At 31.8% G+C, this 15,786-nt stretch overlaps 1 protein-coding gene across 1 annotated transcript; it reads left to right on the forward strand.

Annotated features, from left to right (window-relative positions):
• The first annotated feature begins 1,930 nt into the window (after positions 1-1,930).
• LOC134711142 (uncharacterized) lies at positions 1,931-9,509 on the forward strand. Its single transcript, XM_063571585.1, has 7 exons — positions 1,931-2,747; positions 3,432-3,509; positions 4,342-4,519; positions 5,219-5,239; positions 6,148-6,233; positions 6,912-6,970; positions 9,250-9,509. Exons 1-7 carry the CDS (start codon positions 1,956-1,958, stop codon positions 9,461-9,463), a joined length of 1,428 nt encoding a protein of 475 aa, XP_063427655.1. The 5' UTR covers positions 1,931-1,955; the 3' UTR covers positions 9,464-9,509.
• Positions 9,510-15,786: the final 6,277 nt, after the last annotated feature.

A 15,786-nucleotide genomic window follows, 5' to 3' on the forward strand; every position in this document is an offset into this window, starting at 1 on the left:
ATACATGTCTTTTGAGTGATGCTCTTGGCCGAACTATTTGAAATCCAAAGCTTATATAAAAGATGGAGAGCAATAATCCAAAAGGTAAAAAAATGTAGCCAAATCCTTGAAAGGAATCAGTGTTTTGCATGAGGGAGACACATTCCTTAATAATTTCTAACAATTTGTAACAGCAAATTTTAATATAACAAAAAATCCGTATTTTCATGCCAGTACCTAACACGACGGATGCCACATGTGGAACAGGATCTGCCTACCCTTCCGGAGCACCTGATATCACCCCTATTTTTTTTTTTTGGGGGGGGGGGGGGGGGGGGTTCGTGTTGCTTATTCTTTTGTTTTCTATGTTGTGTCATGTGTACTTTTGTTTGTCTGTTTGTCTATTTCATTTTTAGCCATGGCGTTGTCAGTTTATTTTCGATTTATGAGTTTGACTGTCCCTCTGGTATCTTTCGTCCCTCTTCTAAAATATCTGCCCTATTTGTATATAATATAAGATGTGTCAGGTTTGTGTTAAGCAAGACAATTATGCATGTTTTATATGATACAGAATTGTGTGATAGAAAAAAGTATAATCACAAAAATAAGTTCTATCAAATGGCATAATCAAAAGCTTTAAGACACCAAAGGAATGGATAATAGATTTAATATTCCTGATTTAGTACTGGTATTTTCTAGTGTAGCATGGGGGATTGAATCTGGTTTTATAGCTAGCTAAACCTCTCACTTGTATGACAGTCGCACAAATTCCATTTTATTGACAACAATGCGTGAACAAAAAAAACCCACACACAATAGGCATAAAATGTCAAAAATAGGGGTACATCAGTCAACATTTGGTTAATATCTTAATCACCATAAAAACAAACAAATGTAAAATAGAAGCACAAAAAACATTTATCAAACCCAACAACCTCATTTTGCTTTTGCAAATGTTTAGATTCGAGCTTTCTTAATGAAAGTAAACCAGGAAAAGCTCTCGAGACGAGCAAAATTAATAACTAGTTATTAACAACTACTGCCAGTTCAAAGTCAGGAATGTGACAGTTGTTTTTCATTCATTTGGTGTATTTGAGCTTGTGATTTTGACATTTGTTAAGGGAGTTATATTCGTGTTGAAATTTTCTTGGAGTGCGGTATTTTGTTATTTAACTTCATACAACTACTGGCTCGATAACTTTAATGTTGTGTTGTTGGTCCCCGAGTATGTCATAGGCTCAGTAGTCAGGTACTCACAGGATTTACAACATACATGTCTAAATCGTCCAGTTGATAATCAGGTGAATATGCTTTTTTATTCAAAATCCAATTCATATATAGAGAAACCTACTGAAAATAATACCAGTATGGATTAATCAAAGATTTTAATAAGAAACCAAGGTAACGACTTCCTCGCGTAAAGTTTGCCGTAGGTGGAAATGACGTTTCTTTTTCCGTCATGTTGGTCAAATATCTCCTAACATTTCTACATACATTCCTAAAATCAATGAGCTACAAAAATAAGATTGATGTTCCGAAAAAGCGATTTGGACACATGTTTATTGTCATGTACCCACAACTAATGAAGATGACTATAGTATATTACTTCCAGTATTTACATATACTGTCGTTTACTCTGATTCGATTACTTAATTCTTTAAAGCAAACAATCGATTTATAAGCACCCATTTACAAGATTTAAGTGAAAGGAGTACTTTTTACGCTATTTATGGGTCAATGGATGTATTCATATGATCAAAAACAATACACGGTATTTTACATTTAATTATTTTCCAGTTGATAGTTCTTTTATGTCTGCCTAACGCAATGATTGTGTTTAGTAAAATTTGCAATTCAAACATTTGCTTTTATTTATTTCCGTGATGCATGCTTCCATATGATATCAAAGTGTAATTAACCAAAATCACAGAACTAGATACAAAGCTTTCCATCCGCGAGGCATGCTTTCATAGAATATGGATTACAATTATATGAAATCGCGAAGCAATGTGTATAGAATTCACCATCCACGCTATATTACTAGCTCTAATAAGTATCAGCTTAGAACTTCAGGAAAGTTTAGAAGAAACGTACAATGGAATAATTCGTCACTGGAGAAAGTGTTCGACAGAACCTACAAAGATCACAGAGCACATAATATGAACACACCAGAAGTTAACGATAAAGAAAACATTTCATTCATAACAGCGAGTGAACAGCTTAGACCAGATTATTCAGATAAACCATATACAGCATTTTCTTTTGAAAATGACAGACCAAATGGACAGGTTTTATTACGAGATGAAAGTACTGACAATCCTGGACGTTTTGTTTCGAAGGTTGAGTTTAATCCTGATTTTAAACTAACACAGAAGAAAATAAATCATGCATCAGGACTGGATAACTACAGAACGACGATACATTCTGACGATCAGGGAGAAAGACTGAATTACAACCCAATAGGGGCTCATCCAACCCAACTTATACAATATGAAGCAGATGACAAACTCCAATATCCTTTTCAATATAGTCCGAAAGACAATGACAATACATACGATGTGGATAGGATTCCAACTTCTCATGTGAACGAAACTCATAGTTGTCAAAATAGTCCTTCTAGAGGTTCCATTCCTACAAATGTGAACCATATTCAAGAAAACAAGCGTTGTTATAGGAGCACAGAAAATGATGAAACTGATTTCGAAATGCCAAAGTGGGCAAAAGACTTACTTTCAAGAAAATCTTCATTTACTCAACGATTTCAACAAGTAGGTGAATACTTTCAATACATATAAGAATAAGGTGATTTTATGTAAACCATTGTCGTTTTCAGAAGTATATTTATTGATCTTTGAATAATATTAGTCAAATGCATGTTGAAATTATGAAATATCACGACTTTACTGATTTATACATTGTAATAAAATTGAGAATGGAAATGGGGAATGTGTCAAAGAGACAACAACCCGACCAAAATAAAAAAACACAACAGCAGATAATAACTATTTAACATATTTTTTTTTTAAATTGAGAGAGACGGGTCATTGTCAAATAATCATTTTGACCAAATGGGGTCCTTGGCTAATACTTGTCGCAAGTCAAGAACAATTTAATGAGTTTCTCTTTATCCTTTTGTTGAAAATGCTAAGTCTACCTCTCCACTAGTCTTTTGGATGCGGTTGTTCGTGTCATTGGACTGATGTTTTATATAGTCGAACCCATGCTTTCTCGTTGACGTAAATGCCTCGTCTTCTATTATTCTTAAATTTACACAGTAATCAATTCGAAAACCATTTTGTTTTAGACAAGACGAAATGATTACAGTGTGGTAAATATAAACTGTAGTGTGTACCTCTTGCTACTTATAATCAATAATATCTTTTATAATCTAAGTGTGTGAAATACATTCTGAATTAATCAAATTAGCAAATTTCCTATTTTTTGCATTCCAGGTAAAAGAATCAATACAGAAATGGTCTTTACGAATACGAAGCAATAGGCCGTCGCGGACGTATTCACCACGTCACCAGGTATAACTCGTGCTTTCATTTTCATTATACTTTTATAGAATAATTGTAACAAATCTATAATAAAAAATCTAAAACCATAAAATTGAAATCCAGAGATGTCTAAATACTTGAATAACTAAGAAGCTATATATGACAAAATATGACATATCAAGAATAACCAAATCAATATTGAGGTCAACATTGTGTTGGAATTGTATCAAAAGTATCATAATAAATTTTAGCATTTAAAGCGCGAGGCTTGCCGAATTTTTTTTTTAATAATCAGAACTGTTGAGAGTGGAGAAATATCGTAATACATGGAATAAAGTTTTGACTCTTTTTCTTTAATGATTTTTATCATTCCTTTTTAAAGAGTTGCAGACAGTTGTGTTCTTATACTTTATACGCAACGTTATTAAGCTGGTCACCTTTTTTCAGGATATCATAATAGGAAATTCAGAAGAAATCAAGAAAAATTTAACGTCATCACTAAATTTCGACCAATCAATCATTTGGTAAAAACAGATATTTCACTGGTCAGGAGAAATATTTTACTTACAACGCTCAAGAAATGTGAAAAATAGCACAGAATTTAAAGAAATTTATTATCACTCCACCAGCAGTTGTATAAACTATATATGATAGGAAATGAAACAACACTTGATAATTGCTATGCTTGCGAAACGCTTTATTTGCAGCCCCTTTATATGATGACATGGAAATAGCCAAACACATGAAGTATTACAGAGCAACTTACGTAGTTAAGATATACAACTTTTGATGCTTGATAATTTAAAGTCTTTCTCCGGTGTTTTTGGTGGTATTTGTATTTATCTGCATTTGATTGTTTCAGACACCATCAACGAATATACTTGATGGAACCCAGATAAATATACCAAGGTCAAATTTAGCTGTCAAAGAAGATCAAGGAACACACCAAAGAAACAAGACAAATAATGTAGTAATGTGTATTTTAGGACTATTCCTGATAGTTGTAGCAGTTTTCCCCGTTATAAGTGTCATTTATATATGTAAGTATGCGTTCAAGAAGTAGTTTAAGATAATTGGTATAGTATTTGGTATGTTGTCCTTTCATACCAAGGTGTTGTTCAAATACAAGGAAAATTGCCGATCATCAGTCTTGGTTATTACATTTTCTGGTTTTCTATTTAGTATGGCTACATGCTTATAAAATTTGAAAAATGAAATCTTTTTTATTCCGTATGTTTTAACTTCCTGAAATATGATAGATCGAAAGTGCTATGTAACAGCCTTTGGGGTTTTTGTTTTTGGTTTTTTTAGGAACAGTAACATAAATAACGATTCCTTACTGTCCTCTTCAGAAAACTTTTCCTCTTGAGGTATTTCTCAGTTAAGTGTGAAAAAACATGTAATGATATGAGACAGAAAAAAAGAACAATGGTATAAATAAGTACAACCACAATAAAACAATGATGAGTAAAACTATATAGAACTATATAACGACCAGCATATCATAAGAGTATATTTTAAAAACAACTGAAAAATCATACAAGACCACCAAAAAGTGTAGACAAATGCTTGGAGTAGCAGTATATATGTTTATTTATATATATAAACATTGATAGTAAATTGAAAATCATTGTTACCGACACTATAAAATGATATTACTATACGATAAAGGAAGTAATATACTACTGATGATACAACTGCATATGTTACATATCTATTAATTTCTATTGATTTTTCAGATTCAGACAAGTCAGACTACGGTAAGATACTTGATTAAACCGTAAGAAATCTGTATGAAATAGCATATATATTTTACATACATTATTCAATAATGCATGTAAAGGAAACACAATAAATATGAATGACAAAATGCTTACTCGTACTTGTGTGACATCAACCCTTTTAATTATTGGCATCGAGCTTCTCTCATTATACTTTTTAAAACCTTTAGAAATGACTTTATTGAAAAATATAGAACAATATAAAATAAATCATTAGGAAAATACAGCTCATAAAACTTTCGTGAATAAAGTCAGTAATTAAATCGCTATTCATTTCGCAAAATAAAATTTTCGGATTCTGCATCTCTCTTTTATACACGTTCTACCTTATTACGGCTGAAAAACTTGATGCCACCATTGAAGTATTATAGTGTCGTCAATATAAAACTTACATGAAACAACCAAGTTGAAAATCGTAAGCTGTCAAAAGAATTGCAGTCTTTTTTTATACACTTCTTCTCAAGGAGAGTATATTGAAAACAGGTTTGTTGAATTAGATAATGATAGCTTTTACTTCATTCAAACATTATGTCCGAAAGAGGTGATATAATGTCTGAAGATGAACATTGACCTCAATATAAAAAATCTGTCAATTTCAGTTTGTATAGGTAGACACGGTTTGTAATAATAGATTAATGGAAGAGATTCTGATTAGTTTGTCAAAATGACCAAATGACAAAGACATTAAAAACTATAGGTCTATATTACCATAAGTCGAAAAATAAACCTAGGAGATGATGTGTTATTTCTAGTTAGTAGCTTACTAAACCGCTCACTTTTATGATAGTTGCATATAGTTATACTGACAAAAGTATATGAGCATACCCAAACAGACATAACAAATTAATGATAATGATTTATTCATTTGGTGTTTGTTTTGTTTACAGTAATGATCCAAATCAAGATGAGTTTTAATGGCTCAGTGTCCCAAAGTTTTGATACAGATTCTTTGAATCTCAGTATTTGTCAAGAGGTAATTTACCAATAAATATTTAAAGGGGCACTAGCTTCCAAATTAATGTTCACCGGTTTGACTCAAATGCTCATATTTTATTTATAACAATGTGAAATATTTTTTTCAAAACAAAAAGTATAAAATAAACAATTTATCGGACATGGTATCACTTGCAAGTGAATAATTCATTATCAATGTTTAATACCTTAATTTGACAAAATTGAATCATTTTAGCTGATAAAAGCAAACTATTATTTCACTATTTCACTTTCATTGATGATTGAAAAAAAAACCATCATATAGATTTTTTTATATATTTCGTAGCTAGTGCCCCTTTAAAGCAGGTAATGTTTAGCAGCTCAATAAACACTTAAAGTAAAATTTTAACAAAATAGGTTTTGTAAAACTTTTTGTTCCAATAACAAAGAATTAATTCTTGAGCAAATTGTAAACTAGTAGACAATACTGAATGAATAAATGCAATCATTATGTGTTTATCAACTTATTTATAAAAAATAAAATATTTGATCATCGTTTCATGTATAATCATTTAAATCGTTTTTGTCTGTTAAACTACGAATGTTATGTATACTCCTAGTTTACTTGGAACTTTTTGGAAATATACTGTATTTATATAATTGACTGATCATCCTTTCAGTTCAAATACACAGTGTACAAATATTCGATTAATTTCAGATAAATTCAGCTTTTACAGCGGAGGACTCTTTCTTTGGCTGTAATGACACACGTTTTATGTAAGTGAAATATGTTTCATACAAAATTATCTAGATTGTGAATTTTTCAAATAAATATGTTAAGTTGAAGGACATTAAATCGAGAAAAAAAACCAGTAACGATGGAATAACAGGCAGATATTCCCATTCCAGTGGATGCAGTTTTGTGATATCTGTATCGTCTTTTTATTTAATAATCATTCAAATGTAACCACCCATTTCTTTTCTTAAAATGTCCTGTTCCAATTTAGGAAAATGGTAATTGTTATCTTATAGTTCGTTTCTGTGTGTGTTGAATTGTCGTTTTTTTTTTGTGGCACTTTAATATTTCCGTTCCCTTTATTTACACTGTACGTAAAAAATGAGTGGAAACAGACTGACAGACCGACAGACAGACAGGTTTACGCAATCAATATTTTTGTATTATTCCAAAACAAATGTACAAATTGTCCAACTATTATTGCGAACAGAAATACTTGAAAAATCGTTCTTTTGTAATCAAACTACAACTAGGTTTCATAGCATGCGATGTGTTTAATAAAAAAATGAAATATTAAGAAAAAAGTAAATTCACAAAAAAACTGAACTTAGAGGAAAATCTTATAAAAAAAGTCCATAATCACATGGCAAAATCAAATAACAAACACATAAAAAACGAATGGACAAGAACTGTCATAGTCCTGACTTGGTACAGGATTTTCGAATGTAGAAATTCATCTCAAAATGTATTATATCTGACGATAATCGTCTTATTTTGTCATTCTAAGATATATCTGCTACACTTCAAAGCTCATTTGAATTGAATGGAAATAAAAACTTGGAGCAAATAAGTACATATACACTTTAAAGAAAAGAAAACCGATCCATTTTTTAAAAGTGAGATTTTGACGGTAAAATTTGCAGCCTTTTGTTTAGTCGTCTCTGTTGAATATATTCACGACTTATCGTCACTGATGAGTCTTATGTAGACGAAACGCGCGTCTGGCGTACTAAAATTTATAATCCTGGTACCTTTGATAACTATTTACACCACTGGGTCGATGCCACTGCTGGTGGACGTTTCGTCCCCGAGGGTATCACCAGCCCAGTAGTCAACACTTCGGTGTTGACATGAATATCAATAATGTGGTAATTTTTATAAATTTCCTGTTTACAAAACTTTGAGTTTTTCGAAAAACTAAGGATTTTCTTGTATCAGGCATAGATTACCTTAGCCGTATTTGGCTCAATTTTTTTGGAATTTTGGATCCTCAATGCTCTTCAACTTTTACTTGTTTGGCTTTATAAATATTTTGATATGAGCGTCACTGATGAGTCTTATGTAGACGAAACGCACGTCTGGCGTACTAAAATTTATAATCCTGGTACCTTTGATAATTATATTGACACCAGACCGTACTGATTTCAGAAACTTTGAATTCATCAAACCAGATACTTCCTATTTGAGAAACAGGCTATATATGCCATCAATTGTAGAATTTATTCATACATGTTTTGTATTATTCCAAATTATCAGTCAATATGTGTTCAAACGTGAAATAATGCAAATACTGTACTTAATGAAAAGTTCAGTCTCTTGTCAGATTACAAAATCAAATAAAGTCAACAGTAGTATACCGCTGTTCAAAATTCATAAACTTATTGAGAGAAAACAAATCCGGCTTACAAACTCAAACCGGAGGAAACACATCAACTATAAGAGAAAAACAACGAAACATACCTACAATGCAACATACATAGAAACAAGCTATTAGATAACACCTGTCATGAACTGAAAGCCCGAATTCAAAATCCGGGAAAAAAAATGTCATATTCCTCTCTTGGTACAAATTAACATTTCCGTATGTAGAAAATGATGGATTGAATCTGGTTTTATAACTAGATGAACCTTCAACTTGATTAATAGAATTTAATTATATTACAATAATGTTTGTGCAAAAGAATGATAAATAAAAGGTAAACGAGTCAAAATTCGGACACAGCGGTCAACACCACTCTTGTTATGTTATGCTCATAGTACAGTCTATACTCAAAATGTAAGCACAGAAAAAAATGACAACATAAGATGCTCAGATTTTAGAACAACAATATTACCTTTGTCAATAAGTTGGTAACTCATATATCCTACCAAAAGTAATCAGTGACGCTATAAGTTAAAAGGCGATCCTAAAGAGCGTTAACATATAACTGAGTTTGTCGAAAGAAGATGTGCATCTAGATCGTAAAGCTTCACAAAGTTTTCAGTATAATACCACTTGTGTATGTTTGATTATATTAAAAGATGTGTTACTTTTTTGTAGATTTTATTTGTTGGAAACTGATTTACTGTTAGTTTTTAAAACTGGCAACTTTCCAGGCGATACAATTGTTGTTAAGACAGTTAACATTCATTTGATGGCTAGATTTGTGGATTCAAGTTTATACTATATACCAGATTCATTTACAATAATAAAATACGAATTTATAAAGAAACGATTACTAGGTAGTCTTAGATTTATAAGGACTGCCAAATGAAGGAAGAAAATGCGATCTTTTTGTACAAAGATGAACTATTAGGTTTTATAAATAAATGAAATTTGAGGTTCAAATAAAAACTGACATATATGAAGTGTAAAGACTTAGTATCATAAACACTTGAATCAAATATAGCATAAAACCATTATGTGACGCATATGTGTATGTTTTTTTTATAAAGAATATAGTTATCAAAGGTACCAGGATAAAAATTAATACGCCAGACGCGCGTTTCGTCTACATAAGACTCATCAGTGACGCTCAGATCAAAACAGTTAAAAAGCAAAACAAATACAAAGTTGAAGAGCATTGAAAACATGGACTTTCTTATTAAAGTCTGCAGTAATTTGAAAAATATCACTTATAAAATTATGTTCATTACTTAAATTAAGTTGATTGAATTTCAGCAGTATATATTTCAAAGATAATTTTGAAGGAAGTGTAAACTGTATTAGGATACTCAATGATGATAAAAAAGGTAGACAAAAATAGTGTTCTAATGTTATTGACAATGAAGAAAGGCAACAGAAGTATACTGCTGTTCAAAATTCATAAATCGATTGACACAAAACAAAATACGGTAAAAAATTAAAACTTAGGGGAACACAGCAATTATAAGAGGAGAACAACGACACAACAGAAACACAATACTAAAATGTGAATATATATACCAAGGCCATAAACATATACAGGTTTTGTGCAAAACTTTAAACATGCTGGAGACCGACCTGCTTTTCTGCAATAATTTACGTTTACCAAAATATCATCATCCAAGCAAATTTATGTTTGCTACATCTATCAAAATAATACTAGGACAAGAGCACATTCTTTTCAGCATCATAACCATATATTCTCTGTTTGTGGATTTTTTTTTCAAACGATATCGAACCCCGAAAAGGGTATTTGATAGTATACTTCTCATTGGCAATCATACCACATCTTCTTCTTTTTTTAACAAGCAAGTACGTCAAAACACTATTTCCAAGATGAACATTTGTTTATACCACATAAAAAAGAACGACATCTAAGGTCATCACACAATTTCTCTACTAAAACACGTGATGATACCGTATGCCAAACTCTATTTATTTAATATTAATGAGACTTCCGAGAGCCTACTGTCACCAAATTAAACAAGAAACAACTGTAAATGTGTATGTCTAAATACCTGGCAGATTAACACGTATAATTTGAAAATTAAATTAAGAAAGATAAAGAGCAATATCTCCAAATGAAACAAACACTGATAATACTAACGCAAAATTGTGTTGAGAGGTGTATGTTTATTATTTTTCGTCTATGCAGTAAGTAAAAAAATCTATCCCTCTTTATTTGTATATAAAAAGTAAAATGACAAAAATACTGAACACCAAGGAAAATTCAAAACGGAAAGTCCCTAACTAAATGGCAAAATCGAAAGCTCAAACACATTAAACTGTCATATTATTAACTTTGTAAATGCATTTTCTTATGTAGAAAATGGAGAATTAAACCTGGTGTTAAAGTTGCTTAACCTTTCACTTGTATTACAGTCACATTCCATTGTATTGACGACTATGTGTGAAAAAAACAAGCAGGCATAATAGGTAAAAGTGTCAAAAATTAGGGGTAAATAAACTCATCATAGATACCAAGACTAAATTTAGTATACGCCAGACGTGCGTTTCGTCTACATAAGACTCACCAGTGACGCTCAAATCCCAAAAAGTTAAAAAGGCCAAATAAAGTACGAAGTTGAAGAGCATTGAGAACCAAAATTGAGAAAAAAAAGCAGTCAGCATTGTATTGTGTTATAATCTTTATCAATCTTAATCAATATAAAATAATCAAATATGTAATAAAGAAGCACAAAACGGTACATAGACAAAGCACATTAGAAAAATTGCTTTTCAATGTTACAGTTGATATTGCTTTTCAATGTTACAGTTGGTTAAGGAAACTTAATATAAGTCATTGTCAACTCAAAAATAATGCTAGCAACCTAAAATCTCATCTGTTTAATCAGTTCTTATCCGAGAAAACTTTTTGTTCAAACTGCAATCACCCTGTTGAGGATAACAAACATTTCTTTTCCATTTGTCCTAAGTACAATGATGTAAGACAGATCCTTCTTGATTCCATTAACTCCATTGCTGATAATGTTGATAAAAATATTGAATTATTACTTTTTGGAAACAGATTATTTTCATATGATATGAATATAGCTATTTTCAAAGCTGTTCATAAATATATCAGTGACACTCAACGTTTTGTTTGAAACTTACTTACTTTTTATTTTAATTAGTTTCATTTTTTATTTTTTTCTCCTCCACTTTAACATTAATTCATTTTATCCATCTTTCAAGCCATATATATTTGCGAAAGCAAATTTACAGATCTAACATTGTTGGGTTGATGTTTAGACGAGTTGTATATACATTATGTACACAGCCATGTATCACCATCATTGATGGCGATCCGATGGATACATCTGTTGTAGGGTTGTCACTGACTCAGACGTACTTATGAATAGAATTATTTTCTGTGACTGTATCTTACATTAATTTGTGGGATCCTTTACTATAGATAATTTAGCTGATCTGTAACAATAACATCTTCATGCCTTATATATCATGTACTGTAGTACGCCGCTAGATTAACACTGACGTGGAAAGGTAACACATGGCCAGCGAAAGCTCTTTTTTTTAGAGCCCAGGTGGTCGTGTGGTCCAGCGGGACGGCTGCAGTGCAGGCGATTTGGTGTCACGATATCGCAGTAGCATGGGTTCGAATCCCGGCGAGGGAAGAACCAAAAATTTGCGAAAGTAAATTTACAGATCTAACATTGTTGGGTTGATGTTTAGAAGAGTTGTATATAAAAAATCGCCTGCACTGCAGCCGTTCCGCTAGACCACACGACCACATGGGCTCTAAAAAAAGAGCTTTCGCTGGCCATGTTTTACCTTTCCACGTCAGTTTTGATCTAGCGGCGTACTACAGAACATGATATATAAGGCATGAAGATGTTATTGTTACAGATCAGCTAAATTATCTATAGTAAAGGATCCTACAAATTAATGTAAGATACAGTCACAGAAAATAATTCTATTCATAAGTACGTCTGAGTCAGTGACAACCCTACAACAGATGTATCCATTGGATCGCCATCAATGATGGTGATACATGGCTGTGTACATAATGTATATACAACTCGTCTAAGCATCAACCCAAAAATGTTAGATCTGTAAATTTGCTTTCGCAAATTTTTGGTTCTTCCCTAGCCGGGATTCGAACCCATGCTACTGTGATATCGTGACACCAAATCGCCTGCACTGCAGCCGTCCCGCTAGACCACACGACATATATATAATAAAAACTATAACACAAATTCTCATATGTTTCGGCCAAAGTCTTACATAGTTTTACAGAGACTTTATATATAAACAGTAAACAGCATGGAATACACACAATTGCAATGGCCGAAACGTAAGGGAATGTGTATTATTATACAATCATTCAGAGACTTTATAATATATATATATATATATATATATCGTGTGGTCTAGCGGGACGGCTGCAGTGCAGGCGATTTGGTGTCACGATATCACAGTAGCATGGGTTCGAATCCCGGCGAGGGAAGAACCAAAAATTTGCGAAAGCAAATTTACAGATCTAACATTGTTGGGTTGATGTTTAGACGAGTTGTATATATATATATATATATATAAAACGTCTGAATAATAGTCAACGATTTTCCCCACGAGGGCGCTGGATCGTTACAAATAACGATACATGTACACAATAAAATAAATTATATAAACGCCTAAAAAGTGTACATAACAACACCAATAACACAAAAAGGAACTATAAATGTAATTATTTATAAATATTTCGGATAACAGATATCCTTATATCTAATGACTTATAAAGGATATTTATATGTTTCAAGGTTCTTGAATACATGATGAGTAATTGCCTATATAATTAAATATACTTTGCATTTAGTAAGTAACACTGTAAACAAATATTGGCTCGTGTGCGCTCATAAGTAGCATGCATGTTCCACTATATTGCATTATTTTAAATACAGTTGTTATAATTAAATTATACTTTAAACATGTAATATGGAGGGTGCTTTTATAGGCTGTGCCTGTTGCTCAATCCTTTTCATATCTTAATGAATAAAATAAGTTTAAAATCAAATACAAGTATCTTGTCTTAGGAAGGGATAAATCCTACTTTGAAAAGAATCAGTCTGATTCAAACAAAAAAAAAATCCCTGAAACTGACATTATCAAGATGCTTCATTTCTTGATTGACCATCATATTTGTTACGTTCGGAGGACGTGTTTTTCAACAGACTATCGTCATTCCAATGGGAACGAAATGTGCCCCTCTTCTTGTCGACTTGTTTCTTAATTGTTATTATTCAAAATGTCGTGCCTATGTTGAACGCATATATCCCATTGAAATAGAGATAAAGGATACACCAGACACAGTTAAGTCGGCCTCATATCTTGACTTACATCTAGAAATTGACTATGAGGGGTCGATTGAAAACAAAACTTTACGACAAAAGAGATGATTTCAGCTTTCCAATTGTGAAATTTCCATTTCTAAGTAGCAACATTCCAGCAGCACCTGCATACGGTGTATATATCTCCCAATTGATACGATATTCCCGTATCATGATTTTCTTGATAGAGGAGTGTTGCTTACAAGTGTGACCAGGTGGAATAAGGCTCAGATAAATTATGCAGAATGTTCATATATTTTAATAAATATAATAGAAGGCAACGACAGATCTGAAATATACAGATAATGACAAATAAATACAACTTTACATATAAATGCATATGAATATATCATTTTGTAGCAAATAATGTATATTATGTTTAATTACACAATTGCAAATAAATATTAATGCAAAACACAGTTAAATGACCACTCTGAATGTAAACAATTTGTTAATCAATGCAAATGAAAACTGTTCACTAAAGTAAGTTGACCATACTACTATATAAAATACTATATAACATTGAAAGTTAATTACAGGTAAAAAGAATATATAAAGTTTGAAATACAATTAGCAAAGTAAATGAAACTAAATAAAATATTTAAGTCAAAAACATTTAACCATAAACTAATTTGAAAAACCCTTAAATGTAAATACCTTATAATGCTGGCTACGGCTCTTAGTGTTGTTTCTGGTGTTTCTTATTCTGCATTGACAATATAGTAAAAAAGTACAATATATATAGTCAAAAGGTGAACTGTTTAACTAGATAGAACCAGATAAAACAACTATTAAGTAAGATAGTTTGTCCAATAGCCAGTGGTGAGTAAATATCAAAGAGCCCAAATAGAGTATTTTGGATTCATTGAACCATATAATACAAAATATGTTCAATATAGTAAGATCATTACAATATAGGGTAAAATAGATATAATAGATATAAACTAAGTACAAAATTGGGAATAATATCAAATAGATAATATGTATATAAATGAACTTGTCCACATACTCCCCAGCTAAGTATTAATCGTCTCGATAATGCAAATATCTATATCCACATACTCCCTTTACTATTATAATAAATAACACAAAAAATAGGTCACAAAAATAGGACACAAAAATTAGAGACAAAAATGAGACACACAAAAATAAGGCATAACTATGTACAACAAATGTCCTCAATGCATTTACTTAGAAAACACAGAATTTGGAAGTCTATTTGGATTTGTATGTTTCCCGGCAGTTGTTCTAGTTGTTCGTCTCGGTATAAACATATCATCTGAACTGTCTGATTCACTGCTGTTATCATCCACAGTTTGTTGCATATTACATTTCATGACATCACGACGATTCAAAGTCCTAGAAACACCAGCGCCATCATTTGGTTCTACAGTGACGGTGTTTTCTGACAAACGCACTACACGATAAACAGTCGAGCTCCAAGTGTCTTGTATCTTATTTCTTCCATGTACACCACGGTTTCTAATATAAACTTTGTCATCGACACAAATTTCAGGATTGAAACGTTTCTCATCATGTTTAGTCTTGCGGTATTCAGCACGATCTTTTGTCTGCTCCCCAGCTTTTTCGTAAGCATATCGTAAACGATTCTGATGCGCAATAATCCATTCATCTAATGATTGATCAGTTTCATCAGTCTGATTTGTTCCAAGTAAAAAGTCAATTGGCAATTTAGGACTACGACCAAACAATAAATAATAAGGACTATAACCTGTTGTTGAGTTCCGTGACACATTGTACGAAAAGACTAATTCCGGTAAATACTTTGGCCAATGTTTCTTCCTATCTGGAGAAAGTGATTTCAGAA

Source organism: Mytilus trossulus, chromosome 3, assembly GCF_036588685.1.
Source record: "Mytilus trossulus isolate FHL-02 chromosome 3, PNRI_Mtr1.1.1.hap1, whole genome shotgun sequence".
Lineage (NCBI taxonomy): Eukaryota > Metazoa > Mollusca > Bivalvia > Mytilida > Mytilidae > Mytilus > Mytilus trossulus.

Coding starts and splice junctions, on each gene's coding strand:
- LOC134711142 (XM_063571585.1), top strand. CDS start 1,956: ATGGATTACAATTATATGAAATCGCGAAGCAATGTGTATAGAATTCAC. Junction 6,234..6,911: donor ATCTCAGTATTTGTCAAGAG/GTAATTTACCAA, acceptor GATTAATTTCAG/ATAAATTCAGCTTTTACAGC. Junction 6,971..9,249: donor TGTAATGACACACGTTTTAT/GTAAGTGAAATA, acceptor ACTTTTTTGTAG/ATTTTATTTGTTGGAAACTG.